The sequence below is a fragment of the Protopterus annectens genome, chromosome 9.part0, assembly GCF_019279795.1.
Source record: "Protopterus annectens isolate FY-2018-M chromosome 9.part0, PAN1.0, whole genome shotgun sequence".
Lineage (NCBI taxonomy): Eukaryota > Metazoa > Chordata > Ceratodontiformes > Protopteridae > Protopterus > Protopterus annectens.
In genome coordinates this window covers 255,983,497-256,010,074 of record NC_056743.1, presented here as the reverse complement: position 1 = coordinate 256,010,074, position 26,578 = coordinate 255,983,497, and the positions used below count along the sequence as shown (strand labels likewise).

The 26,578-nt window shown below is 44.2% G+C and overlaps 1 protein-coding gene across 7 annotated transcripts in view; it reads right to left on the bottom strand.

Moving 5' to 3' along the window:
- CAPRIN1 (cell cycle associated protein 1) overlaps positions 1 to 26,578 on the bottom strand; it is a 2,078,829-nt gene that overhangs the window by 1,878,496 nt on the left and 173,755 nt on the right. For all 7 annotated transcript variants that reach the window (XM_044082838.1, XM_044082839.1, XM_044082842.1 and 4 more), the window contains exon 3: positions 6,453 to 6,515. In XM_044082838.1, the coding sequence (XP_043938773.1) occupies positions 6,453 to 6,515 (63 nt within the window). The remainder of the gene's footprint in view (positions 1 to 6,452; positions 6,516 to 26,578) is intronic.

Sequence of the window (26,578 nt, the reverse complement as noted above, 5' to 3'; positions counted from 1 at the left end):
GCCATGAAACACAGGGCCTGCAGGATTTTCCTTGCAGTAAGCTGGGTTTGTGTTGTCAGCTTTCTGAAGTAATCCGGTAATTGTGCCGGTTTTTCTTCTGTGAGTATCCAGTTTTGCACCCAGGAAAATTATTCGTTGGGATGGAACAAGTCTTGATTTCTGAATGTTGACTGTGTATCCCAAGGCCTGTAGTAGTCGGATGGTATAGTTTAAGTGTTTTACCAGTGTTGGCTGACTACCCGCTTATATGAGGCAGTCATCCAGGTATGGGTATATTTGAATCCCCTGAAGTCTGCAATGTGCAATTACTGATGCCAGGCATTTCGTGAATACTCTGGGCGCAGTAGATAAGCCAAAGGGCAATGCTGAGGATTGATAATGCTCTGAACCTGCAAGAAATCTGAGGTGTCTTCTGCAACTTTGTCTAATAGGGACATGCAGGTATGCCTCCTTGAGGTCTAGAGTTACCAGCCAGGACCCCTTGCCCAGCATGGGAAGGAGTTGCTGTAAGGTCAGCATTTTGAATTTTGGCACGATGAGGTAAGTATTCAGTGCGGACAAGTCCAGAATAGGCCTCCATTGCTTTTCTTTTCTTGGAACAAGGAATAGTCTGGAATAAAATCCTTGGCCTTGTTCTGTGAGAGGAACCCTTTCTATTGCTTTTATTTGTAGTAGTTTGGAAATTTGCTTGAAAGCCTCTGCCTTTTGGTTTGGTGGCAGGTTTGGCATGCCTTGTCTTTTTGGTAATGTATGAAAATGGAATCTGTATCCTTTGTCTATTATTTGCAGTATCCATTTGTCCTTTGTAATACTGTGCCAATTTTTTGAGAATAAAGATAGCTTTCCACCCAAAGGTGCTTCCAATTGAGCCCTGGTTGGCGGGGTCAAAGTCAAGTCATTGAGATGGTCCTTGTGTAGTAGTAGTAGGCCCTGCAGTACCTCTCTGGTTAGGATGCTGCCATTGACGTCCTCTGTAGGAGCCTCGAGCTTGCCCTCTACCTCTGGCACGCCTGTTTCTGCCTCTGAGATCTGTCTGTGTCTGGAAAGGACCAATTCTTAGAAGGCCAATTTCTGCTGAATCTGGGTGGTTGGACCTGGAGAAAATCTTTGACTGTTTGTACTGATTTAGCCTTTTCCTCAAATTCCTTTAAGACCTCTTGAGCCGTGGAGCCAAATAATTTTTGCTTTTCCAGCGGAGCATCTCGAAGCTTTTCTTTAACATGATCTGGCAGAGTTTGTTCCTTCAGCCAAGCATGTCTACGTATGACTGCACCTGCCATTGCTGACCTACATGAAGCTTCCAATGCATCATAACCACACTGCAAGAAATGGTTGCTAACCTGCTGGGAATTATGTACCAGATCCTGAAGTGCCTTGCGATCTAGGGGTTCAGGTGAAGACAGTTTTTTATGCAATTCATCTAACAAATACTCTTGGTACTGTATCATATGGAATTGACAATTTAATGCCCTCACAGAAAGAGTGGAAGTAGTATACACTTTTTTACCCCATCTCTCTAAAGCCCTGGACTCCCTTTCAGAAGGAAGTGGATTTTTAGTAGTGGTGGTTGCGACCCCTTTAGGGCCCTGGGAAATGGTTTCTGGGTCAGCAGAGTGGCCCTTGTAAAGGAAATGATCTGAGTCCGGGACCCTGTAGTACCTGTTGGGCTTGACAGGAGCCGGAGGAAGGGAGTCAGGGGAAATGCTGGACTCACAGAGTACACATCAATGACATTTAAAACTGGAGGAATGGCCTAAGGTCTATGCTGAGGTAAATGCAAAAAAGTCCTTAACCTCTTCCTGGAATCAGAGAATTCCTGGCCCTGCCATTTGAAATGCTCTCTCATGGAGTGAAGGGTCTCCCCAAAGGACAGCTCTTCAGGAGGGGAGGCCGAGGGAATAGATTCCTCTGCATCAGAATCCTCGTAGGCCGTAAAGGCCTCCTCCTGGTAGTCTGATAGGGCAGAGTCATCTGAGGCCTCATCAGAAGACTGGGGATCTGTGTGCTCAACCCTGGGCCTTTTGTCTAGAGGAGGTTGAGAGCCCCTGTCCGGATGTGGCTGAGAGCCCCTAATTAAGGAAATAAGGTCCTCAGCTAAACTTAAAATCTGTGAACCGGTAATGGATCCCTGAGGAACAGCCTTGGAAGGAGAGATTTTGGCTGTTTAGCAGCTTTAGCACGTGTAAAAGCCTTAATGGACATGGATACAGGACGCCTGGCTGCCCCACGTGCTGGAGTAGTTTTATCTAGAGAAATGGTGTTGGATGTTTCCAGAGCACCGGTTTCAGAGGGGAATTCTATGACCGAGTCAGAGGTGGCCTCCGGGACCGAGGCTGTCGGTTGTGCGGTTTCGTCAGTCGGAAGCACCAAGGATTCGGTTTCAGCAGAGAGAGACAATCGCGGTAGGCCTAGGCGTGGTTTCGGCCGAAACCACGGTCCGCGTGCGTCGGTCCTTGTCCTTCCGTTTTTTGGGTAAATGAGGAGTCGGAAGCTCCGACGGCATATTGTAACAGTAACTATCCCCAAAAAATTCCTCTGCAAACTCCGCCCGGCGCCTAAGAGTGCGTCTATTGAAGGAAGCACAGGCCGAGACGTCATGGTCTGGGCCTAGGCAGGGGAGGCAGTAAGAGTGGAAATCCTTATGAGGTATTTGTTTCCCACAAGTTAAACAATTATTAACTTTAACCGTTTGATCTGACATCGGCTGAGGCAAGAAAGAGTCCCCAACTGGGTACTTAGCTTTTTGAAGTCTTCGGTAGCTGAAATTACAGGAGCTGGCCGACCGGCACTTGCGAACTGCTTCTGCTTCGGGCACCGCGTGGCAAGAAAGACTGAGGAAGATGGCGTCGGCTGACGCTTTTATATCCCAGGCGCTCTGGCGTCGGGAAATGGACGACATCAGCCGACGCCGGACCCAGACTTTGGAATCCGGATGACCGAAGGGCTGCCTGAGGCAGGACAACCCCATATGTAAGGACTGCAGATGCATCCTTGAAGGACATCTGCAAAATCATACTGACACTTAATAGTGTGTTGGTTAGCACAAAACTGACAACTAGCAACATCGTGATCAGGGCTTAGGCAAGGAATACAGTAAGAATGAAAATCCTTATGAGTTATTTAATTCCCACAAGAAATACAATTAACTTTTTCTGACCTCGGTCTGGAGCAAGAAAAAAGTTTCCCCAATGGGGTACTTGGCTTTAATGAAGACTTCGGATCCGAAATTCGAACTTGAAAATCTCGGGAGTCGGCAGACTGGCACTTGCGAACTGCTTTTGCTTTGGGCACCACGCATGAAGAAAGACTGAAGAAAATGGCATCCGCTGCATCTTTTATACCCCTGACGCACTGGCGTCAAGGAGGAGGCGACAGCAACCGACGCCAGACCAGGACTTTGGAATTCAGGCCGACTGCGGGTAGCCTGCCAGCAGGATAGCCCAACTGTAATGCCTGCAACAGTGAAACACTATGAACATCTGATCAGTCACAACATAAAGTTATGGGAAAGAGTAGTGGAAGCTAGGTTAAGAAGGGAGGTGATGATTAGTGATCAGCAGTATGGTTTCATGCCAGGAAAGAGCACTACAGATGCAAGGTTTGCTCAGAGTGTTGGAGAAGTACGGAGAAGGTCAGAAGGAGTTGCATTGTGTCTTTGTGGATTTAGAGAAAGCATATGACAAGGTGCCTAAAGAGGAGTTGTGGTATTGTATGAGGAAGCCGGGAGTGTCAGTGATACAGGATATGTACAAGGGTAGTGTGACAGCGTTGAGGTCTGCGGTGGGAGTGACAGATGCGTTTAAGATGGAGGTGGGATTATATAAAGGATCAACTCTGAGCCCTTTCTTATTTGTAATGGTGATGGACAGGTTGACAGACGAGATCAGACAGGAGTCCCTGTGGACTGATGTTTGCAGAGGACACTGTGATCTGTAGTGAGTAGGGAACAGGTGTAGGAGAAACTGGAGAGGTGGAGATGTGCTCTAGAGAGAAGGGGAATGAAGATCAGCAGGACTACAACCGGATATCTATGTGTGAAAGAGGGAGGATAGAGGAATGGTGAGGATGCAGGGAGTAGAGGTGGCGAAGGTGGATGAGTTTAAGTACTTGGCATCAACAGTTCAGAGTAATGGTGAGTGTGGAAGAGAGGTGAAGGAGAGAGTACAGACAGGATGGAGTTGGTGGATAAGAGTGTCAGGAGTGATTTGTGACAGACGAGTACCAGTAAGAGTGAAAGGAAAGGGCTACAAGAGGGTAGTGAGACCAGCTATGTTATATGGGTTGGAGACAGCGGCACTGACAAAAAGGCAGGAGTCGGAGCTTGACTTGGCAGAGTTGAAGATGTTAAGATTTGCACTGGGTGTGACGAGGATAGGCAGGATTAAGAATAAGTATTTTAGAGGGTCAGCCCAGGTTGGAAGGTTTGGAGACAAAGCCAGCGTGGCAAGATTACGTTGGTTTGGACATGTGCTGAGGAGGGATGCAGAGTATATTGGAAAAAGATGCTAAGGATGAAGTGCCAGGTAACAGGAAAAGAGGAAGGCCTAGGATAAGGTTTATGGATGTGGTGTGAGAGGCCATGCAGGTGGTTGGTGTGACAGAGCAAGATGCAGAGGACAGGAAGAAATGGAGACAGTTGATCTGCTGTGGTGACCCCTAACGGGAGCAGCCGAATGTAGTACTAGTAAATGGTTTCCACCAAAACACTTCACTTTGGAAATTCTTTGGCAGAGACAAACCAAATTGGATGCTTCATCCTCTGATGTCAAGTAATGTAAAGAAAACATGGTACTGTCCGACTACCCTTATACACAGATATCCTGACGTCAAGGAGAGATGTCTGCCAGGCCTAAAGAAAGGGGAGGAAAAGTATCTGGTATCTGAACTGATCAAGGGCAATCACAATGAGGATATTCACTTACACTACTTGTGCTCATCTTATCCCCACACCTCAACCTCCAGATGACGGTGGTTAATTTAATATGTTCTTGCCCAGCTTTGAGAATTATCAGTTGTTTTCCCCATCAAGGAGTAGGCTGACAGCAAAGCAAAGCCTTACATTTTTTAACATAGTCCAGTAGCCAGGTTTTCCACATGATTGCTCACAGCACAATACACTTTACACTCCAACTGCTTTCCTCGTTTTCCTATCACAAAATTAAAAGCACCTTTGAGAATGCTACTGAAGTGCCTTTCTCTGCATACCTTCCTTAAACTCCACTGTCAGATGCAAGACTTTTAAGTACAACTTGTGCAGTGTGCACCCAACCAGAAACACTGCTTCAAAATAGGGTTTTACTTCTTTTGTGGCAAAAGACTTTACAGTATCAACTTTCAGTGAAAACTTCTCAAGTTCCATTCACAATGTTGTGCACCAGACTGTCAACTGAAGTTCTCCAACCACCACTCTTCGAATGCATCTACACCCCTCCCCACCTACCAAAACCTTATTTCCCTTGGGCACCCAGAGCCATATTTTAAGATGCCTTACCCTAGGAGCTATTTTGCAACCCCTCCATCAGGCTATAATATGTTTAGTAATGCTAGGGAGCATCCACATAATCTTTTATGTTTTACTTCCTATAAGCAACTCCAACCCCCAAAATTATCTGCTGTCTTGTGATGTACCCTTGCTACTGTACTATTCCGGACTCGCAGAGCTTTCTGCAGGTGGTGTAATGAAGTACCACTCCAGTCACCCAGTTAAACATACAAATTCAACTCACTCTGCAGCAATCGCAGTTTTCTTGTACCCAACAACTCCTTTACTATGCTGTAGCCTCCGCACTACCATCCACGTCTGTACTCCTAGTTTCCATCTTAACAATTCTTTTAACTTATGTGATCTTATTTGCACTGATATTCCATTTCAGAAACACTATAAAACTCTAAATCTATACCTAACACGCAAGTAATGAAGTCTTGCAACCTCAATATCAGGTCAGATTTTCCAGTTAATCCTAAAATAATGCGCAAAGCTACCTCAAATATTAGGAATACAAAAGCCTATACAGTATAAGGAAAGCAATGCTCCTAATGAAATGACAAGTATAACATGTTCAATACTAGTATTAATCATCTGTATGGCAAAAGGTCAAGTGAAGGGGCAACATCACTTTTCATTGGGGAATCTGAGGTTGTTACATTGTTACCACATTCACAATTTCAAAGCAAAGGTCCAAGTTCCAAGAACATCCCATTCAATGTATCTTTTCAAATAATGTTATCAATTCAACTATAAGCTCAAGTGTTGAATAGAAAGCTTTACACACTTTCCAGAATAATTCGATCTGTTCATGTTCCAACTTAACTCTTACTAGGCAAAGAGTTAACACTACTTCTCTGTAAAATCAATTGTACAAGTACCTTGTTCCCCTGCCTTCAATAACTATGCTCACCTCTATTCTTCCCCATACCCAAGACAGTTGCATATGAGGTGATAAAATGCTTACCAACTGATCCTGATTGAGATGCTCTCCCCGGTTTAGTTTTGACTGGTAGTCATCCAGTTTACCCTGCAAGGAAGTAAGATGTAATTCATTACTTACTATAGTATCATGTCAAGAACAAAGAAAATTGGATTCAACACAAAAAAAAAAATGAGTGGCATCACTGCATTCCCCTTTTCATGCACCCACCAGCATTAAAACTGCACAAGTATCTCATCTGCTATGGTCTGGAAAACTAACATTCCAAACACTAACTGCAGACATTTTTATTTTTAATTACATTAAATATCATTTAAGTCTTAAACATTTTAAGTCAAATCAAATTATGTTACATAATTGTAAGAACAATGTACTTTCCATAAGTTTTTTTTTTTAAACACCTTTATTGAATCATCACTTGTGACATGGCCAAACTTGCATTTAAAGTAATCAAACTATATTAAAAAGTTCACATTTACATTATCTTACATCACATATATTGCTCCATACCGTATAACTTAACATTTGAATGTTGTATTTGAATGAATATTATTTGCTACTACTACCAAGATCAGCACCCTCGGGAGCTCCACCCAGGCCCTCGCCCTGGGCTTCAGTGCCACTGCAGTGGCCCTCCTACTCATCGCAGTATAGCCCCCCTCAGCTCCCAGTGCCAGCGATGGCTGGGTATGGGCCTGATGCTCCAGCGTCATCCATTTTCAAGGCTAATTGATTTGGCAGGAGAGTTGTTACACACTCCTTAACAGATTCAGACTTCCATGGCCACCGTCCTACTGTCTAAATCAACCAACACATTTTCTGGGGTCTGTGGGCATTGGGCACCTTAACCCAGCGTTCGGTTCAACCTGCAGCGTCAGTTCTGCTTACTAAAAGTGGCCCACTGGGCACTTGCATTCCACACCCGGCTCCAAGCCAGCGAGTCAAGTTTCTTACCAATTTAAAGTTTGAGAATAGGTTGAGACACTTTCAACACCAAGACGTCTAATAATTTGCTTTATTAGATAAAACTGCATCCGCCAATCACCAGCTATCCTGATGGAAACTTCAGAGGGGAACCTGTTACTAGATGGTTCGATTAGTCTTTTGCCCCTATAACCAGGTTGGACAACCGATTTGCACGTCAGGACTTCTATGGACCTCTACCAGAGTTACCTCTGGCTTCGCCCGGCCCAAGCACAGTTCACCATCTTTCGGGTTCCATCATATAACCAAAGCAACATTAAATTGTTAAATTCTTGTCTTCTTTTAAACCTTACTCCTCCAAAACATTTTTCTGCATGTATGTCCACATTCCCATTTTTCTATGTAATTTACTGCTACCCTTTTCTGAAGATCCCACTTCCTGTTCTTTATCTGTTACAACATTAACTACTTCTAGTTTAGACGGATTTCCATTTTCTAATAATTGCTTTCTTGGCAGCCACCAGAATTAAACTTACAGGCTTACTATGTCTTGGCAATGCAGATCCTGCATCCCAGCTCAAAGTCTTCCAGCTCATTACACTCACAAAACATACGTTTCCCAATTATCTATTTCTTCCCCATTACACCTCCAACGTTTGCCATCTATCAGAGGAAAAATTCTTTGGAGTCTGCTTTGGGTATAAAGTATTTATGCAAACACTTCCAAGCAAAAATCCTAAATCTTCTAGATTCGGATGCATATTTGCGAGCCGTACACCATTTTCTCCTATTGCTTCTTTGTGGATTCATAGGATCACAGGAGTTTACTAGGCTATTGGCCCTGGGGCCCTTACAAGCCTAGCCAAGAGTTTATCTGCAAAAGAAACCTCAGTCAGCATTCGTCACCCCTGTCAATGGGGGACACAGGTGGAACCCCTAGGACAAATTTGTAGCTTCCCCAACAACTCAAGGCTGTACTTGAAGATGGGGCAGCCTCTGGAAGACAAACCAGTCTCTCCAGCAGGTTTTGTTGATGCTGGATATTAGTTTCAGGCCTTCTGAGTGGGTAGTACATGAGGAAAAAGACTTATGGATATGGAGCATTTCTAGCAGGGCAGGGTCAGAGATTGCCTTGTAGACGAGACACAGATCACCCATGAGCAATCCGTATGATACAAGTACAGTGATAGTGATTTCAGCCTGTCTGCACAGGACAGGTGTTGGAGGCCATGTATTCGTTTTGTGAGATATTTCAGTGGCCTTTCCAGTTGGTGCATGTTTGGAGAGGTGCATCTCAAACGGGGTGTTATACTCAATTAATGGTCTAATGAGGGAGAAGTACAGAGAGGCAATAACCTTCCTTTTTTCTGAATGCAATCCCTTAACTTATGAGATGAAGTAAAAGCGTTTTCTTACCACTGCTGCTACATGATGGTCAAATGTGATGTTATCAACCAGACTACCCAGGTCTCACCACAGATTGTGTCTTAGGGGGTTGCCGTTGATGTGGTAATCAGCAGGGGTCATGTTTTTTTCCAAATGGTATGATGCATTTTTTTTTTTTTGCATTTAGCTTGAGGACATAACTTTAGCAGCAATCACTAGTTGCTTTGTGACCCTCATGCAGTATGGTATCATTTGGGAAGTCAATGACAGCACCCAACTTACAGTAGTCTGCAAATTTTGTCAGCTTTGTCTTTACCTGGACCTCTAGGAAACAGATGCCAAAAAGTAGGGGCCCCAGGACATATCCCTGGGGAACTCCACAAGTGACAGGTCTGCTACTGGAGTTGGAGGTGCCTATTTTGACTTTGAGGGTCCTGTTGGTGAGCCAGTTGGTCAACCACCTGATGAGAAAGGTATTTAAGTCAAGTTGTGTTAGCTTTACGATGTTGCCCAAGTGGGGGGAGTGTGTCAAAGCCCATGGATAAGTCAAGGTAAGCTGTATGAACAGACGTTCCCTCATCCATGGCCTTGGTGACCGTCTCAAAGAAGTCAACCAGGTTCAACAGGCAAGATCTGCCCTTGATGAATCCAAACTGGGTGGGGTAGAGTGCTTGGAGATTAGTTTTGTTAACAAGATCCCTAACACACTCCATAGCTTTACAGAACAGACTTGTCAAGCTAATGGGGTGATAGTTTCTGGGGTCAGTAGTGGCACCACCTTTGGGCAAGGGGATGACAATGGAAGTTCTCCACTCTGCTGGAAGGAAGCCTGTACTTGGGCTGTGGTTCAATATGGTGCTCAATGGCCAAGCGTGTTCTTGCTGGAGATGGTGCAGAACACATCCTGGGATACTATTAATTCCCATGGAAACTGTTCTTTGCCTTGGACAGGGCCTTAACACAATCTACGAAGATGTGAGGTGCAGGACAAGTATCGAAGATGTTGAAAGGGCCTTTGGGGGGGGGGGCACAGAGGGTGAAGTTTACGCTGAACCTATCTGCTAGCAGGTTGGCTAAGTGAAAAGGATCAGTTTAAGTCATACTGTTAAGTATTAATTCAGAACAAACCCGGCTTTGCCACAGAGGTTCCTGACATAAATCGAAGACTTTATGGTTTCCCATTGTTTTGGAGGCTAGTTTCGATTCATAACTGGCCTTAGAGATTTTCACTAGTGATCTAATTTGCTTGTTGCGGCTAAGGAGGGAGTTTTCCAATTCAGAATGTGTTCCTTTTTACCCTTGGAGAACAGTTTCTTCCTTTTGTTGCAAAGCCTGTTGATTGAGGATGGCCACCAAACAGGTTTGCGTTTCCTTGAGGAACAGGTTTTAGTTCTTTTGGATATGGCAGAGTCCATGCAGTTGTACAGGTGCTTGTATACTGCATTGGCGTATTGTTCAACATAGTTGTCTGCACCCTCTGGGGGGGGGGGGGGTGAAGCTACAGATACCATCCCTTAAGGAGGTTGTAGTCGGCTTTTGAGAAAGTTTTTTTTAGCTTGATTACGACTGGTTGGGATAGAACCTTCGAATGAGACAGTCTGATGATCTGATCTCACCAAGAAAAACATACTATGGGACAGGTGCAGCAGTCGCCCATGTTGTTGAGAACCAAGTGCAGAATATCTCCTCTTGTAGGGAAAGAGATGAGCTGGTCTACTGTTAAAAGTGATTAACTCAAGGAACCGTTGCAAGAGTGCATTAGTGCAAGAATAGTTCACCCAGTCTATGGTGGGGTAAATGAATTCACCAAGGATCAGGGTATTAATGGGTACCTTAATGGAGTCAAGTAGACCCAGGTAAAAGGAGTGGGTGTCCTGAGTCATGGAGGGGGGTCTATAGCTTGCGATAACTTGGATGGGTGTCTTACCAACTGTCAGTTGCACCTGGAGTAGTTCCAGCACATCATGCTGGCAAACCAGTCTGGAGGTGTACCTGTCCTTAATTAAGACAGCGACTTCACAACCCTTAGTCTTCCAGACCTCATTTTGGGGTAGGAATGTGTGGAATGAGGTAAAGGCAGGGGTGCTCTCCACAGCCCTGAACCAAGTTTTCATGACCACACGGACATCGGCATCTTCCAGTGCAAGGAGAGCCTGCAGGGAGTCCATTTTCAGGTTAAGGCTCCTAGCATTAAGCAGCATGACCTTCAATTTACTTTCTGAAAGATCTTTTATGTTGGAAGGTTTGTCTTTGGGACACTGTCTAGAAAAAGGCACAATGGGGGAGGCGAGAGCCTTGGACAGGGTCCAGAAATTTAGTGGTGACAGGTGAAGGCCATCTCTGGCAAAGCACAGAGGCCGGTCAACCATGTTATCTCAAACGGATACTGGATCCCCTTGGAATGACACCTGAAACTAAGCCAATTGTTCAAGTCAAACAGTTTTTGTTGGTAATTGGGGCATCAATCTTGGTGAATGTAGGATGCTGCTTAGGGCTACGGTCATACCTGCCTGGAACACATACTCAGAGCTCAATTAGGTCTCTCCATATAATTCAAGGAGGTACATCTCAAGTCATTTACACCAACATGAACAATGAGAGAGTCGTACTTGTGGAGAAACGTAAGTGCGTGCAAGATGTGACTGATTTTGGCACCAGACTCGAGCCTGGTGAGGAAGACATAGGCGTATCTCACAACTGAGTCACCAATGACTAGTATGTTTGGTTTAGGTTTATGTCTTGGCTGTGATGGTTTATTGTTTTGCATTATGAGCTGTGTTTGAGAGACTCTGGTGTGGTCTGCTGTGTGTAATGTGTTTGGTGTTGCGTGTCTCTCTGCTGTTTAGGTAAGTTGTTATTGATGACCTTTGCATAGGTGCGTGTGTGTGTTGTGCTTGGCTATATGATGTGAGTGGTGTGGTGTTTGTGATGGCAGTCTCCTTTTTGTCAGGAGTACTGACTGTAGCACGAGACACCATGGACGCCAGGTTACCGATGTACAAGCATTTCTTGCAGGTGGAAGAATTATGTGCTAGGAGAAGTGTCAGTAAACATGAGGCAGTTGCTACACTGTCTCAGTATGCCCATGTCAACCTGGCTGGCAGGAGAAACTTATGGGAATTCTCCATATATAGTGTCCCGAATATGCTTGGGCGGACTTGTGGAGAGAGGGTTTTGATAAGGGCTTGTCCCCAAGAGTGTAGACCACAAAGAACCTTCTGAAATGTAAAGTAACTGGCCTGAAGCAAAAAGTACTAAAACCAAAGCCAAGATTCTTAGAACAGATAAATTTAATCAGGCTACTAGCAAGCAGTAATAAATGCAGCAGAATAAAACCATTTGAACACTTAAGAGAACACAGCAAAAATAAGGTAATACAATATGAAGAACACAATTACAATAAAAGCAGCTGAATGAAAGTATAATTTTTTTGAAGTGGAAGAGGGAGCAAACAGAAGACAGTTCAAGATTAGGGAACTAAGGGGGCTGACCTTCCCAGATGCTCTCAGTGCACTAGATTGAGTGATCAAATGAGACTGGACTGGGAGGACTTGCCAAACTCATATTTACAGCCGGGGCGGCCAATTCCAAAACCACCAATTTTAACACAACAAATGGGAGGGCAGAAAATCACACAGTGCAGACAAAAAAGGACAGAAACAATAATGCAAATGCATAAATACAGTGCAATGCAAATAGAATTGCAAAAAAAGTGTACTTATCAGTCTGGTAATAGAATCCAACACAGCCAGGAATTTAGCTCTGCTATGTCAGCTCTGCACAGATTCAAAGAAATGAAGTCTGTACAAGAAATGCAACACAGAAAATACACCTTAGGCAATGGCCAACACCTAAGATGGGCTGGCTCAACAACTTCCACTTGAAACTAGCTAACTAGCTACCCTGAGAAACAAACAGTGCAGACAACAAAGGACAGAAACAAAGAAAATATATGAATACAGTACAGTCTTACCAATCTTTCATGAACTCCTCTGATTGACTAACAGTTATCGTCCAATTATTTTATATACCCTATTAATCCTCCTTTTAACAGCAGCTCCTGGTTTAGATTGAATTTAAAACTCAACTAGTGCAAATTTTCAATTTACGATTTTCCTAGCCCTTTCTCTGTCTTGGTGACATCAATCCCTGATAGGGAAACCAATCACTAGCCTGCAATCTAAATGTCTTCTTGGCCTCTTCTCATTCTATTACCTTTCCTCCTCTAATTATTTGTTCTTAACACTTTGCTTCATTTGCCAGCTTCCTCCAGTAAATTCCAGTCCCCTCTTGCCTATTCTCTGTATATGCAGTCACACCTATTGGCAGAATCCTTCTCCACTCCCAAGTTGGCTTAGTTCTCGGTGTACTTTTTAGCTACTTTGAACATAATATTCTCTACACCGTTCTTCTCCTTAAGGATCTGCATCCACAATCCCACTCTTTCAGCTTTCTTTATTACCCACTGTTTCATCATAATCCCTTTCCAATCTGAACTGCAGTTTTCTACTTGTTTTATGTACAAGAAATTTAACTGTGTAGCTCTAAATATCCTTTCAAAATCAGGTAATCCTAAAATCTCCTTGTTCTATTGGGAATCAAATTTAACCTCATTTGACTCTTGCCCACTTCCCTTCCCCAGACAAACTCGGTCAACTCTTATCACTATCCACAATTTCTCCTCCGACTGATAAAAATATGCATGTATAAAACTAAAGGGACAAACATTTTAACTGCTTTTATCTTGATATCCATATGCAGGAGCTTCCAGTTTGTTTGTTTTTTTGTATTACCTTTTTAGCTTCTTTCCACATATTCTTAGCTGCCGTAACAGAATCCTTGTTAATCCACTCTAAAATACTTTTTACCACGTCCCCATAAATATGAGTACCACTGAACCAATCCAAGTGTGGGTACAGTTTATAGCTATATATATCCTTCATTTTGTCTTCATTAATTTTATATCCCGAAAATACTTGGAACCATCTCATGTTCCACAAAACTGACAAATCCTTTTCTGGTTCCATCAAGTACAAAATAACATAACATCTGCAAATAAAGCCAGCTTTTCTTGGTGATATCAAGTATATATTTGAATATCCGAGTCCCTTATTTTCTTTACTAATGATTTTAAATAAAACACAAAGGGGGAACAGGAAACCATTGCCTGGTTTCTCTGCTCACAGGATGCATCAGAGAGGAACCCTGCCACTTTGATTTTTGTCTCAGATTCTTCATATAGCCAACATTCTTCTATCAGGAAATGCAAACACTTAGAAAAAGTTCTTCTTGTACAAGACAAACACTAGGAGGTCCCTCCCTGATAAAGCATAAATTAGATAATTTACCTCAATTCAGTTTTAACCCCAGAGATTTTGCCCTGGTCATGCTCAGCTTGTCTGCTAGACAATTCTGCTCTGCCAGAATGCAAGACGCCTATAGAAAGAGAGTGTGCTGTAAAGCTATATCCAGTGCTAAAATATCTACTCCACATAGGAGGTTAAGATCGGGTTCCCCTCCCCCTTGCTTATGTACCACATCACTGTGGTATTGGCTATAAACAAACTCAGAGGTCCCAGGGATCAAAGATAACTTAAGAGTCGACAGCATTTGTAAGAGGTAGAATCTTTCATGTTTGTGTGTTTTGGTCTGTCTCGTATTAAAATCTCAGACACTTATGCCCACTGACACTGCACTCAGACGACCTGCTTTCTTTTATGGGGATGGGGTTACTGTAAGACCTGGATTAGTTTGCCGAATCAAAAGACCAAATAGAAAAGCTCTAGAATAAATCTACACAAAGATATTTTTTCCCTGGGGAAGACCTCGTAGTACTGAGGTGTCGAGCAGGCATCCCGAAAACACAATTGTGATTCAAAAGTGAGAAGACTTATTATTCTCTTGGAACACTGTGTAGGAGCTCTCTCAACAAAGAAAGATTCCAGACACTTTTCAGACTCTGCAAAGATGAGCAAGTTGTCTAAATACTGGAAAAATGTGGATACCCTGCAGCAGGCTTTGACAGGAGCTATACACTGTGCAAACAAGTCTTGGAGCAGTAGACTGAATGTTAAGTCAGAAAAACGATAGTGTCTGGATGACACTATTTTAAGGCAGGCCTGAAATCTGCCTGAATAAGAATGCGACAATGTCCATCTTAAGTCTACGGCACAAACTTCAAACAAGGAAAAAGGGGCAACAAGACATTAATTGAAAAGCATCATGAACTTGGGCACCAAACACTAATTCAGGAAAGAAAGAAAGAAAAAGAAAGAAAGGAAAAGATAAGAGCTTGTCTTGAAGACTTCTTTCTTTGGCCCAAAAAATATTCTGAAGTAAAATATTTCCCGTAACTGAGGAGGGGGAACAGCTTCTATTACATACACACACAACAGCATATGAGGCAAGACAAGACGAGAGAGAAATTTGTCTGGCAGACGAAGAATCCCTGAAAAGGAGTTTCTTCGCACTGCCATACATATCCTAGATGATTCATTACCCATTTGTTTAAAACAATCTATTGCCAAAGACAGAAAAGGAGATTCAGATTTTTTTTTTTTTTTTAAAGAATTAAGGTAATGCAAGGGTAAAAGGCAAGGTCATTCATAGAGTTATTCGTGCCTTTTGTTCTTTTTTTTGGGGGGGGGGGCACCATCTTTTTGGACCCTCCTTGCCTTTTAACATCTTAACAGCATTTTGGAGACAAATTTTTTTTTTTTTTTTAAGCAAAAGTTGAAATGCTTTGGAGAATGTCGACTAGGAGAAGGGCTGACGACTCTTGCGAAATTTTATGAATCAGCTTCTCTTTCTTGCTTTCTGGTAACCTTTGCAGCATAAGGTCCAGAAACTAAAATCTCTATCCAAGGGAGAAATGAAAACTTCTGTTAAAAATGAAATTATGTACTTAGCATAACTTGGCAACTGTGTTGCCCAATTTCATTATGCATCACCACTGGTTCTACGATCAGACCTCTAATCCGATTCAGCCATTTCTTCCGGACTTGTAATCAGAGCCTCAAGCTCCTCCTCCTTTCATAACATCCCACTCCTTCTCTAACTGCTCAGAAAGACTTTGCTGCCCTCTCAAAAGCAATTTATTTACACTACTGGAAAAACCAAAAGAAAGCAACCTCGCTGAAGCTCAAACTAGGAACCTATGGGTCCCCATAACCTCTCTACCGCTCTCAGCTGATTTTAGGATGGGGGAAAGAAGGTGGGATGAGGTGCATAATGAAACTGGAAAACACAGATGCAAGTTATGGTAAGTACATAGCTTCTAATCTGATGCTGTCCATTTCATTATGTACTACTACTGAGTCAGTCCCCTGTTTCTAGAAATAATGTCCAACTTACAGTGCGATACAAAAGCTCAAGGTTTGGAACAGGTTGCTGCTGCACAAATTTCGTCAAAGTTCTTGAGAAAGCAGATGAGGTAGACATGGACCTGGTAGAGTGAGCTCTAACAGGAAAGGGAAGTCGCATGCCATGCTTGAAGTAGATCATAGAAATACAATCAGTAATCCACTTGGCTAAAGTAATCTTGGATACAGTCTGCTCTAATCTATTTGGTGAGGAGTTAAATAGTTCAGGTTTTGTGTGGTTTAGTTCTGTGTAAATGGAAGCGCAATCATCCATGCACATCCAGCAATTGCAGCATACAATGTGACCTTATTGGAATAATTAGGGAAGGATACAGGCAAGTACATTGTCTTGTTACTGCCTCTGTGGCAACCTTCTGAATGAAGGAAGGATTCATTCTGAGGGAGACCATCTTTGAAGAAGGTAATGTAAGGTGGCTGGAAGACTGAGATTGCAATTACGACACACGTCTTGCTGAAGTGATGGCCACTAGAAAAATAATCTTGCAACATAATTTTAAGTCACATGAGCTAGCAAATTTGAAGGGTCCCCAATTAAGGCCTTGAAGCACTACAGTGAGAGCCCCACAGTAAAGAAGGATCTTTTATGGGAGGTCTAAGATGAAAGACTTCACTTCAAGATTATGCAGGGCCTTCATGAGAGGAGAGAACACAAAAGATTGTAACCTTTCCCTACATGAAAATTTGTAACAGATGCTAGTAGTAACTTTACAGTGGAAAAACCAGCTCCATGCTGAAAAAGTGAACTGAGAAAAATCAGAATATCCAAAACACAGGCAGAAAAAGGAACAATCCTCCGCTCAGATGCCCAAATGGAAAATTTCTTCCATTTACTATTACATACTTGCTTCTCAGAAGTCTTCCAAGACTTGGACCAGGGAGGTCAGCCTGGACTTTCATAGAATCACTGGTAGTGGAGAAACCAAGCTGTTAGTCTTCGGGATCGGATATAGAGAATCGGAAGTTCCGATGGATGGGAGATTAGATCCTGTCCGGGATCCAGTATCCATGGGGAATACTTGCTGTAAGACTGCAGGAAGGGGAACCACACCGGACAAGGCTAGAAGGGAGCAATAAAAATTAAAGTAGTCTTCAACCTGCTGGCATTCAGTAAGACTTTGGAAAATAGAGGGATAAACATACAGGAGACCGGAGGGCCGTTTGTGGACTAGAGCATCACTGGGTGACTCCCCCAAGGACAGATCAGAGGGAAGTACTTGCTGCACTTGTTAAGGAGAAAGGCAAAGAGGTCACAGCAAGAATGACCACAATGGCTGAATATCCGATTCGGTACTGACAATTCAGGGAACACTTGTGGACTCTAGATCGATCTGCTTAGTCTGTCCACTAGAACGCTGGACTCCCCTGGAATGTGCACTGCAATAAAAAAGCAATTTGAAGAGATCACCCATTCCCAAACCCTCATGGCCTCCCTGCACAATGGATGTAAATCGGGTTCCTCTCTGCTTCTTTAATGTACCAAACAACTGATATAGTCTAAGAACTGCAATTTTTCCCAGAGGAAGGCAGTGCTGAAAATACTGTACGTCAGAACCACCACCCTCATCTCCAGGACATTTATGTGCAATTTGGCTCTGTTGTGGACCACATGCCTTGGACCAACCTCCCCTGAAAATGCACAACCCCCCATCCCAACAGGGAAGCATCTGTGGTCACTGTGGCTACAGGTGGAAGGGAGGTGAAAGGTCTACTGACATGGAGGTAGTCGGTCAGCATCCACTACTACAGACGACACCTGCAAAATCTGAGTTAGTCTGATGGGGGTTGACAACAAATTATACAGATTAAACACTGGACTGCAAGGTCCACTGGAAAACTCACATGAAGAATCTTGCTAGAAGGAGCAGAGAAGAAAGGCAGCTGACATGGGCCCTAGGGCCATAAGAACCAGATGAGCTGGTAGTGTCGGGTTATCTAGTAACAGCTGAAACTTCTGTCTCAATGATCTTATTCTCTGTGGGGTTAGGGCAGCTATCTGTGCAAGTTCAACTGTGTTCCTATGAACTCTACACCATGTAAAGGATATGTCAGATTTCGTCAAATTCACTGCGATGCCCAGGCAATTAAGAGTAGCAGCGTAATCTGAATGGCCCAAAGTAGTTGATGCCTTGTAGGTGCCACCAGAAGCTAACTGTCTAGGTATGGAAACACCTAGAATCTTTGCAGATGGAGGTGGGCTGCAAGCACTGCCATGCATTTGGTGAACATCTGGAGGGCAGTGCTCTGAATTGGTAGTTATGTCTCCTGTAGTGCCTGTCTACTCTGATACCACAGTACACATCCTGGAGATCTACACAGCACATCCATCATTCGTACTTGCGTAGCAGCGGCAGTATGGGCTGTACCATAACCATGCGGAACTTTGACTTCTTTACAAATAAGTTCAACCGATTTTAGATTTGAGCAGTCTGATGGTCCCCTGTTTTCTTTGATACAAAAAAGAAACAAGAGTATGGTCCGCATCCTTGATGTTCAATTGGGACCTCCTAGGTGACTTTCTATATGTTTCTGAATCTCTAGGATGGCGCACACTCCCTCTCTGACTGGGTGGCATATCGGGGAGATACCTCCCAGAACTGGTAGGAGGAAGGGAAAAGGGAACATAGTAACCTCCAGAAATTATGTTTAACACCCAGTTGTCATTTGCTAAGCTTGTCCAGGAGTCTGGGTGTTAATCTGCCCCGGACTGCCTCCAGGGTAGGACAGTGCAGCAGGAGTGCTGATAGGGCCCGGCAGAGAAGGGTTCTCTCAAGCCCTGGTTTTGTGTATCCCTTCTCCCTCTGGGACAGCATAGACCATTGAATACTCTGCCTCTAGAGAATTAATCCTGCAAATTTGAAAGAACCCCCCCCCCCCCCACCCTTGAGTCTTACGGGAAACGCATCTTCCCACTCCATTGGTTCCTGGAGAAGGCCCTTTAGGGGGAAGAAAATTCAATTCCTAAAGCAGATAAGGTCTTACCTTCCTGCTCGCTATGGTTAAGAGTTTTTTAACCGATGGTCCAAACAATGGGAAACCGTCAAATGGGGCATTAATGAATGATACCTTAAACGACTCCACAAAGCCTCATCCAGGCATGTCTAAGTGGTATGCTTGAACCGGCTGCTTGAGAAGAACCTTCCGCAGCATGAGAAGTTAACCTCTTTCAGGAATTGGTGACTGAAGACATAGTGGCCAGTTGTGGAAGACAGCTTTTTGAGGTACTCCTCAGACAAAAGAATGCATCAGTGTTCATGATTTCTTAAATCGGGTCTCTCTGGAGGCATGTAAAGTGTGCGAAGGAACTTAATGCTCTCAGCATAAAGGTGGCAAAGGCGTCAACGCATTTCCCATGCCTGTCTCTTCAGGGGATGAACAGTGGAGCTCTGCTCAGCTAGCTCCTTCTTAGTGTCTACTGACACCACAATGTCATCAACTGGGACACCTTTACTCCATTAAAGACCTTCACTGAGAGAACCAAGGAATTTGTCTGCATGTTTAAGGACGAACTCCACAATGTCTGGCTCCTTCCAAGCTCACAGGCGGTAAGGGCAATGAGCTCATCTGCCGGTGGGGCTACCCACGACACAGATCGGTCCATCCCAAAGGCCTCCAGGAACACTGACTCCTTGGAGGAAGTGGGTTGGGACAACCAGCCACACTTTTGATCAAGTATTTCCAAGATATCCAGAAGGAGATATGATCGGGGGGACCCATAACCTTTAAAGTCGGTGCCCTCGGTCAACAACTCCAAAGGGAAACCTGGGTGCTTCCTCTTGCACAGTCTCTTGTGATGAACCTCCCCCTGCAGGATACTCGGGAGAGGACTGTGAAGACAGGGGAACCCTCCAGTTGACATTAGGTGTGGAGGCTCTCCTAGATAGGCTGACTACTGACAAGATGGACAGGAGCAAAGGTCTGATCAGGAGGGGATTGGAGAAGACCTGGGGAAGAGGTGCCACATCGTGCGGTTTGGAAAAACACTCTTCTTCCACCTGGAAGCCAGACAAAGCAAGGGAGGCCTGCCCCCCCCCCCACCCTAGGAGCTGGGGCTACTAAGGGAGAGGACGATGAAACCAACCTGATCAGATGACCCAAGAAGGCACCAGGCCCCAACTGTCAAAGGGTCGAGGCCCCCAGGGGAAGGGAAAGACTCCAAAAAGGTCTGAGCCAACACCAACATCTCTGGTCTGGGACCCGCTCTATGGGTACTGCATCTGAGCTAGACTAGGACACTGCCAAAGTCCAAAAAAAGGCAGACTCCACACTCCAATGGCCCAGTCAGGAAAATCAGATCCCAAAACTCTGGAACAGAGGGTTGAATCAGAGGAGGAGGTGGAGGTATTCGGGTTGGAGTTCTGAAAGACCCTGCATGGGTCAGAGAAGGAAAGATCCCCAGCTGAATCAGAGCTTTAAGGAAACTCCACATCATCCTGTTCATGTCTGAGTGGGACAGCTGAGGATCTAGAGGAGATCTAAGAATGTTTGGACCTAACTAGAAACAGACTGGTCTGGACGGCTGGGGCAGGGAAAGGAAATTTGCTCCAATACAGAGTACGACTCTGGGATTTCCAATCGGGACGTTTCTGACCTAAGAAGGTTTTGTTTGGAGATGAAAAGCTTTTGATCTGAACCACTTCTGTGGGATACAAAAGGCTGCTAGGGCCAAACGGCTAAGGATCCAACAGAGAAAAAAAGTCTTGTCCAGCACCAACTGTAACAGATCTGAAGAGTTTCTCAGATCCAAAGAGATGCAAGACCTGGTAGGATTTGATGTAGAGGGATCCAACAATTTTTGGCGCTTCTCTGGTAAGGAAGACGTGGACCCTTGGGCAGCAGAGGGGGCATGCTTCTTAAAAGTGGGAGTTTGAGCTCCAAAGGTCGGTAAGAAGCCTCTTAAAATAAACTTGATAAGCCGATCAGCAAGGGCTCGGGGAGTGAAGGATGCACAGAACTGGCATTGGACCTCCAAGTGCCCTGGCTCAAGACAACATGCACATCTCTTGGGGGCAGCAAAGAGGGAAATCTTATGCCCACAACAGGCACACCTTTTGAAATCCATGGGTTTGTCAACATAGTGGAAGTTAGTGTCCAAGGACACACGCACGCTAACCCTAAAAAAAGTGAAAATACCAAGACCCCCCCCCATATAGTAAAGGAAGGAAAAGGAGAAGGGGAAGAACTGTTAAGAGACAAGGAGGGCAGGAAACAGTAACACCAGCAATAAACTTGAAAGGAACTAGTTAAAGGGAAGGTGGTATAACAAACTAATCTGACAAAGATAGAAAGACCGAGAAAAAGGATACAAATCACTATAAGCTAGAATAATAAATAAACAGTTATCTTGAAACTGTGGCTGCAGAATTGCATCTGTGCTGGAAGGCAGCAAACAAGATCTGAGGGTTAAGAGAAGTGGGGCATTACGGAAGAGAGATGAGCTTGGAAGATATGGCAGAGTTAGATCTGCAGACCCAGTGGTGATGCACAATGCAATGGACATCAGATTTGGGAGTTTTTGAGAATGTAGCCAGGAAAACTTCCTTAAAACAGTACCAGTGGTAGCGGTATCTACAGACCTGCACAAATCTTAAACAATACGTAGTAACTTGAAAAACAGAAGAGACTAAAAGTACAGTTGTGTACACTTACCATAAATGTAGATCTTGAGTGTATTCATTGTTGCAGTCATTACATTTGGGTAATCTACTGGCAGGATGCCCTCAGTCGGCTTGAATAACAAAGTCTTGGGTCCTGCGTCGGTTGCTGTCTCCTCTTCCATAACGTCAGGGGTATAAGTACAGTTGTGTACCTACCATAAATGTAGATGTTAGAGTGTATTCACTGCTGCAGTCATTACACTTGGGTTGAATCCCAAAGCCGAGGTAGGGCGGCTGGGTCTAAATAGGATTAGGAGTGGCTATGAGGCCCTGCAGAACTGCACTGGCAAAGCCTGCTCTGGATTTAGAGTAAAGACATAAGTGATAATGCTTGGTAAAAGTGTGCATTGAACTCCAAGTTGCAGCCTCCAAAATTTCCTTGGTTGGTACTCCATTGAGAAAGGCTGCTGAAGTGGCTGGTGCCCTGGTAGAATGTGGCCTAATATTCTTAGGCACTGATTTGCCATGCTGTGCATAGCAGAAACAAATTCAGTGTCCTATCCATTTTGAAATAGTCTGCTTTGAAATAGCCTTTCCTTGTGATCCTGCAGCATATGCTACAAACAGTTGCTCAGTTTTTCTGAAAGCTTTTGTTTTGTCCAAGTAGAAGTGCAGCTGCCTTTGTATGTCCAAAGAGTGCAGAAGTCTCTCCCCTTTATTCTGGGGATTTGGATAAAAAGTTGGCAAATGAATGGTTTGGTTAAGAGCCACACTGGATACTACCTTTGGCATGAATGTTGGATTTGTCCTTAGAGAAACCCTGTCCGGATGAAAAATGATAAAAGGTTCCACTGCCATCAATGCCTGTAACTGAGACACTACTCTGCTCCTAGCAATAACTTCAGGAAGGAGTTTTCCATGATAAGAATTTTATCTCAGCTGTATTGGCTAGCTCAAAAGGAGGCAGTGTGAGCTTTTCCAAGACAAAGCTGACGTACCATGTAGGTATCTGTGCTCTCCCTGGGGGGGGGGTCTTATTTTTTTTGCCCCTCTGAGGTACTGTCTTAGCAGAGGATGTGAGAAAATAGGAGGTTCCGTATTGTAATGAGCTGAAATGGCAGAGGCATGGATCTTAATTGATGAGAAGGATAGGCCTTTGTCCAGCATCTCTGTTAGGTATTGTAAAATCTGAGGAATATTTGGAACAAGTGGTTAGAGTCCTTGTGCCTGTTAACAAGCAAAGAATCTCTTCCTTTTTCCTGCATAAGATTTCCTGGTGCTAGGCCTCCTGGCTTCCAAAATTACATCCATAACAGCTTTAGAGAGAGGTTTGTTCCGAGTGGCTACATTATTTGCCATGCAGCCAGATTTAAAGGTTCTAAGTTAGCTGTGCAGGATCTGATTATTTTGTGGAGTCAGATGATGAGGAATTTGAGGTAAAGTCCAGGCTGGGCCTTGAGACAAGCTCTTTAGGATTGGGTACCAGTGCGGGTGTGGCCTGTCAGGGGCAATCAGAATCATTTTTGGCTTCTCTTGTCTGACATTTAGGAGTACCTAGGGGAGGAGAGGCAGGGGTGGAAAGGCATAAACTGTTAGGGTTTTCCACCTGAATGATACAGCATCCACTTTCCATGCTTGTGAGTGATAAGTCCTTGTGCAGAATCTCTGTAGTTGGCAGTTGAGGGGAAGCAAAAAGATCTATGTCTGGGCATCCCCATTTCCTTGTTATGCTGAAGACTTGTGGATCTAGTTTCCACTTGTGAGGGTCCATGAGGTTTCTGCTAAGTTCATCTGCCAGAGTACTTTTCTTTCCTGCAGGAATTGTGCCTAGAGGTGTACTTGACAGGTCAGTGTGTGTTCTGCAGGCAAGCCATGACTTTGTGGAAGGGGTAGGAATGTGTGCCCCCTTGCTTGTTTATGTACCACATAACTGTAGTATTGCCTGTCTTTAGCAAAAGTTGTCCTGGACGTAGTAGATCCTTGAAGGCTGTCAGGGCATTTTGTACAGCTAGCATCTCTTTTTGATTGATATGAAGATGCATTTGGTCCGCGGGCCACGTGCCCTGAATACATTTTCTTGCCATGTGTGCCCCCAAGGCATAATCCGATGCATCTGTTGTTAGTGTCTGCCTGGCTGTGGGTAAAGTGAAAGGCTGTCCCTTGTTGGGGTGACAGGCCAGTGCTCACCATCGAAACTCCTGTTGCAGGCAGGGAATAAGAGTTATTATTGTTTCCAGGCTGTGGCAATGTTGAGTCCAAACACTTTTTAAGATATCATTGTAGCTTCCTCATATGCAGTCTTGAATACGGAATTAGCAGGATGCATGATGTCATGAATCCCAAAGCCTGCAGAATTTTTCTTGCAGGTAGCTGGGTCTTTGTTGCCATCATTTGAAAGTAATGAGTCAGTTGCCTTTGCTTGTCTGGCATGAGACAAGCCATCTGGGCAGTTGTATTTAAGCTTGCACCCAAGAATATTATCTCTTGAGAGGGCACTAGATTTGATTACATTTCGTTTACTGTGTACCCTAGGCAAATTAGTAATCTTTTTACAAATGCCAGATACTTCAGTGGAATGTCCTTGCTCTCTGCTTGAATAAGGCAATCGTCCAAGTAGGGATATATTTGAATTCCTTTTTGTCTGCAAATTGCAACTACTGGTGCCAAGCATTTTGTGAAGACCATGGGCGTAGTAGATAAGCCAAAGGGCAGTGCAGAGAATTGGTAATGCAATGAGCCAACTATGAATCTGAGGTATCTTCTGCAAGATTGTCTGATTGGAACATGCAGGTATGCCTCTGAGGTCCCTTCTTGGTCAGCATGGGTAGAAGTTGCCGCAGTGTCAACATATTGTATTCTGGAAAGTCCAGGAAAGTATTTAAAATAGACAGGTGCAGTACTGGTCTCCAGGCTTTGTCCTTTCTGGGTACCAAGAAAAGTAGAGTAAAATCCTTGCCCCTGCTCTTGCTGTGGCACTTTTGGAATAGCCCTCATGTCCATGAGAGCAGAAATTTGTTTTTGTGCCTCTGCCCATTGATTGTGTGGCAGGTCTGGCATACCTTTTGACCCTGGAAGGGTGTGAAAGTGGAACCTGTAACCCTGCAAAACAATATTCAATACCCATTTGTCCTGGGTGATCACGAGCCAATTTTGTGAGAAAAAATCTAGTTTTCCCCCTAAGGGTGCTGCCAAAAGGTAAGTGCTTGGCACTTGTAAGGGAAAGTCATTGGGACTGTTTCCTATAAGGTTGTGATTTGTCTTCTCCGGCTTTGGGGGCTGATGCACCCCATTGTTTAGGTCTGTATGAACCTTGAGGCTGAGATCTGCCTCTTGGGCATCTGTATCTGCCTCTGTGGCCTGTCTGACACTGGAAAGGACCAATTTTTAGAAGGCCAGTTCCTGCTAAATCTAGGTGGCTGGACCTGTAAGAAATCCTTTACTGTCTGCATTGATTTTGCTTTATCCTCCATTTTCTTTAATAACTCTTCGGCCTTAACACCAAAGTATCATGCTGTAATGGGTCATCCAATAATTTTGCTTTCATATGATCAAGTAAACTCTGTTCTATTAACCAAGCATGCCTTCAAATGACAACCTGTAACTGCGGCTCTGCAAGATGCCTCTAATGAATCAAAACCACATTGCAAAGTATGCTTTCCCACTTGTTCAGGTATTTTTGATATTTAAGCATGTGAAACTGGCAGTTTAAAGCCCTTACAGCTAAAATAGCAGAGTTGTAAACTTTCTTCCCCCATCTGTCCAGTGCTCTAGAATCCCTATCAGAGGGAACAGGGTTTTTTTTGCAGTGGAAGCCTTGACCTCTTTGGGACCCTGAAAAATAGTTTCTGGATCAGCAGAAGGATTTTTATGAAGAAATTTATGAGTGTCTGGGACCCTGTAGTACCCATCTGGCTTAACTGGTGCAGGGGGTAAAGAATCAGGAGTCAAACTGGATTCAGAAAATACATCAACAATATCAAGCACAGGGGGGACAGCAGGGGGCATGTGCTGAGGCAATAAAAGAAAGTCTTGGAGCCTTTCCTTGGATTCTGAATAATCCTGGCTCTCCCAATGGAAATGTTCCCTCATAGTGTATAGGTTTTCCCCAAAAGAGTAGTCCTCAGGGAGGAGAGGCTGAAGGGATAGATTCTTCAGCATCAGAGTCCTCATAGGGAGGAAGAGAATATCCCTGTTCTGAACAGGAATCAGAAGAAATAGAAACCTGGTGAGAGGAGTTAAAGTCAGTGTCTTGCCTAGGCCTTTGATCAGGAGAGGGATGGGAACCCCTGATCAAAGTAATTAGGTCCTCGGCCATTTTGAGGATCTGTTTCTTTGGCATAGATGACTGTCCAGGAAAATGCTGTACTTGTTTCTTTGTCTTTAAAGGTGTTTTAGACTTTGCCTTGACGGCTGAAGTGGTCTTGATAGTAAGCTGTGTAGGTCTGAAAACACCCGGAAAAGCCGATGCTTGCTCAGTGGCTCCGGACCCATCTGAGGGAATTGTTTCCGCAGGCCCAATACATTGAGTTTCCAGAAGCCTAGCTGTCTCAACGTGGGAGTCTGAGGCGGCCTGTGGCTCTAAGGTAACAGGTGTCAGGGGCTGCGAAAACGCTTCACTGAAAACTGGCGAATGGCCTAGAAGAGGCTTAGTCATAAGTTTTGGACCTCGGATGCCTGTCTTTTTCTTTGTCCTTGCACTTTTTATTGACTCCGGTCGTCGGTTGTTCGACGGCATTATACAGTTAAACCTTCGGCCAAAATAATGTAAAGCAAAATCGAACAGACGCTTAATAGTGCGTTGGTTGAATCTAGCACAAAACAGACAACTAGCAACTTCGTGGTCAGGGCCTAGGCAAGGAATACA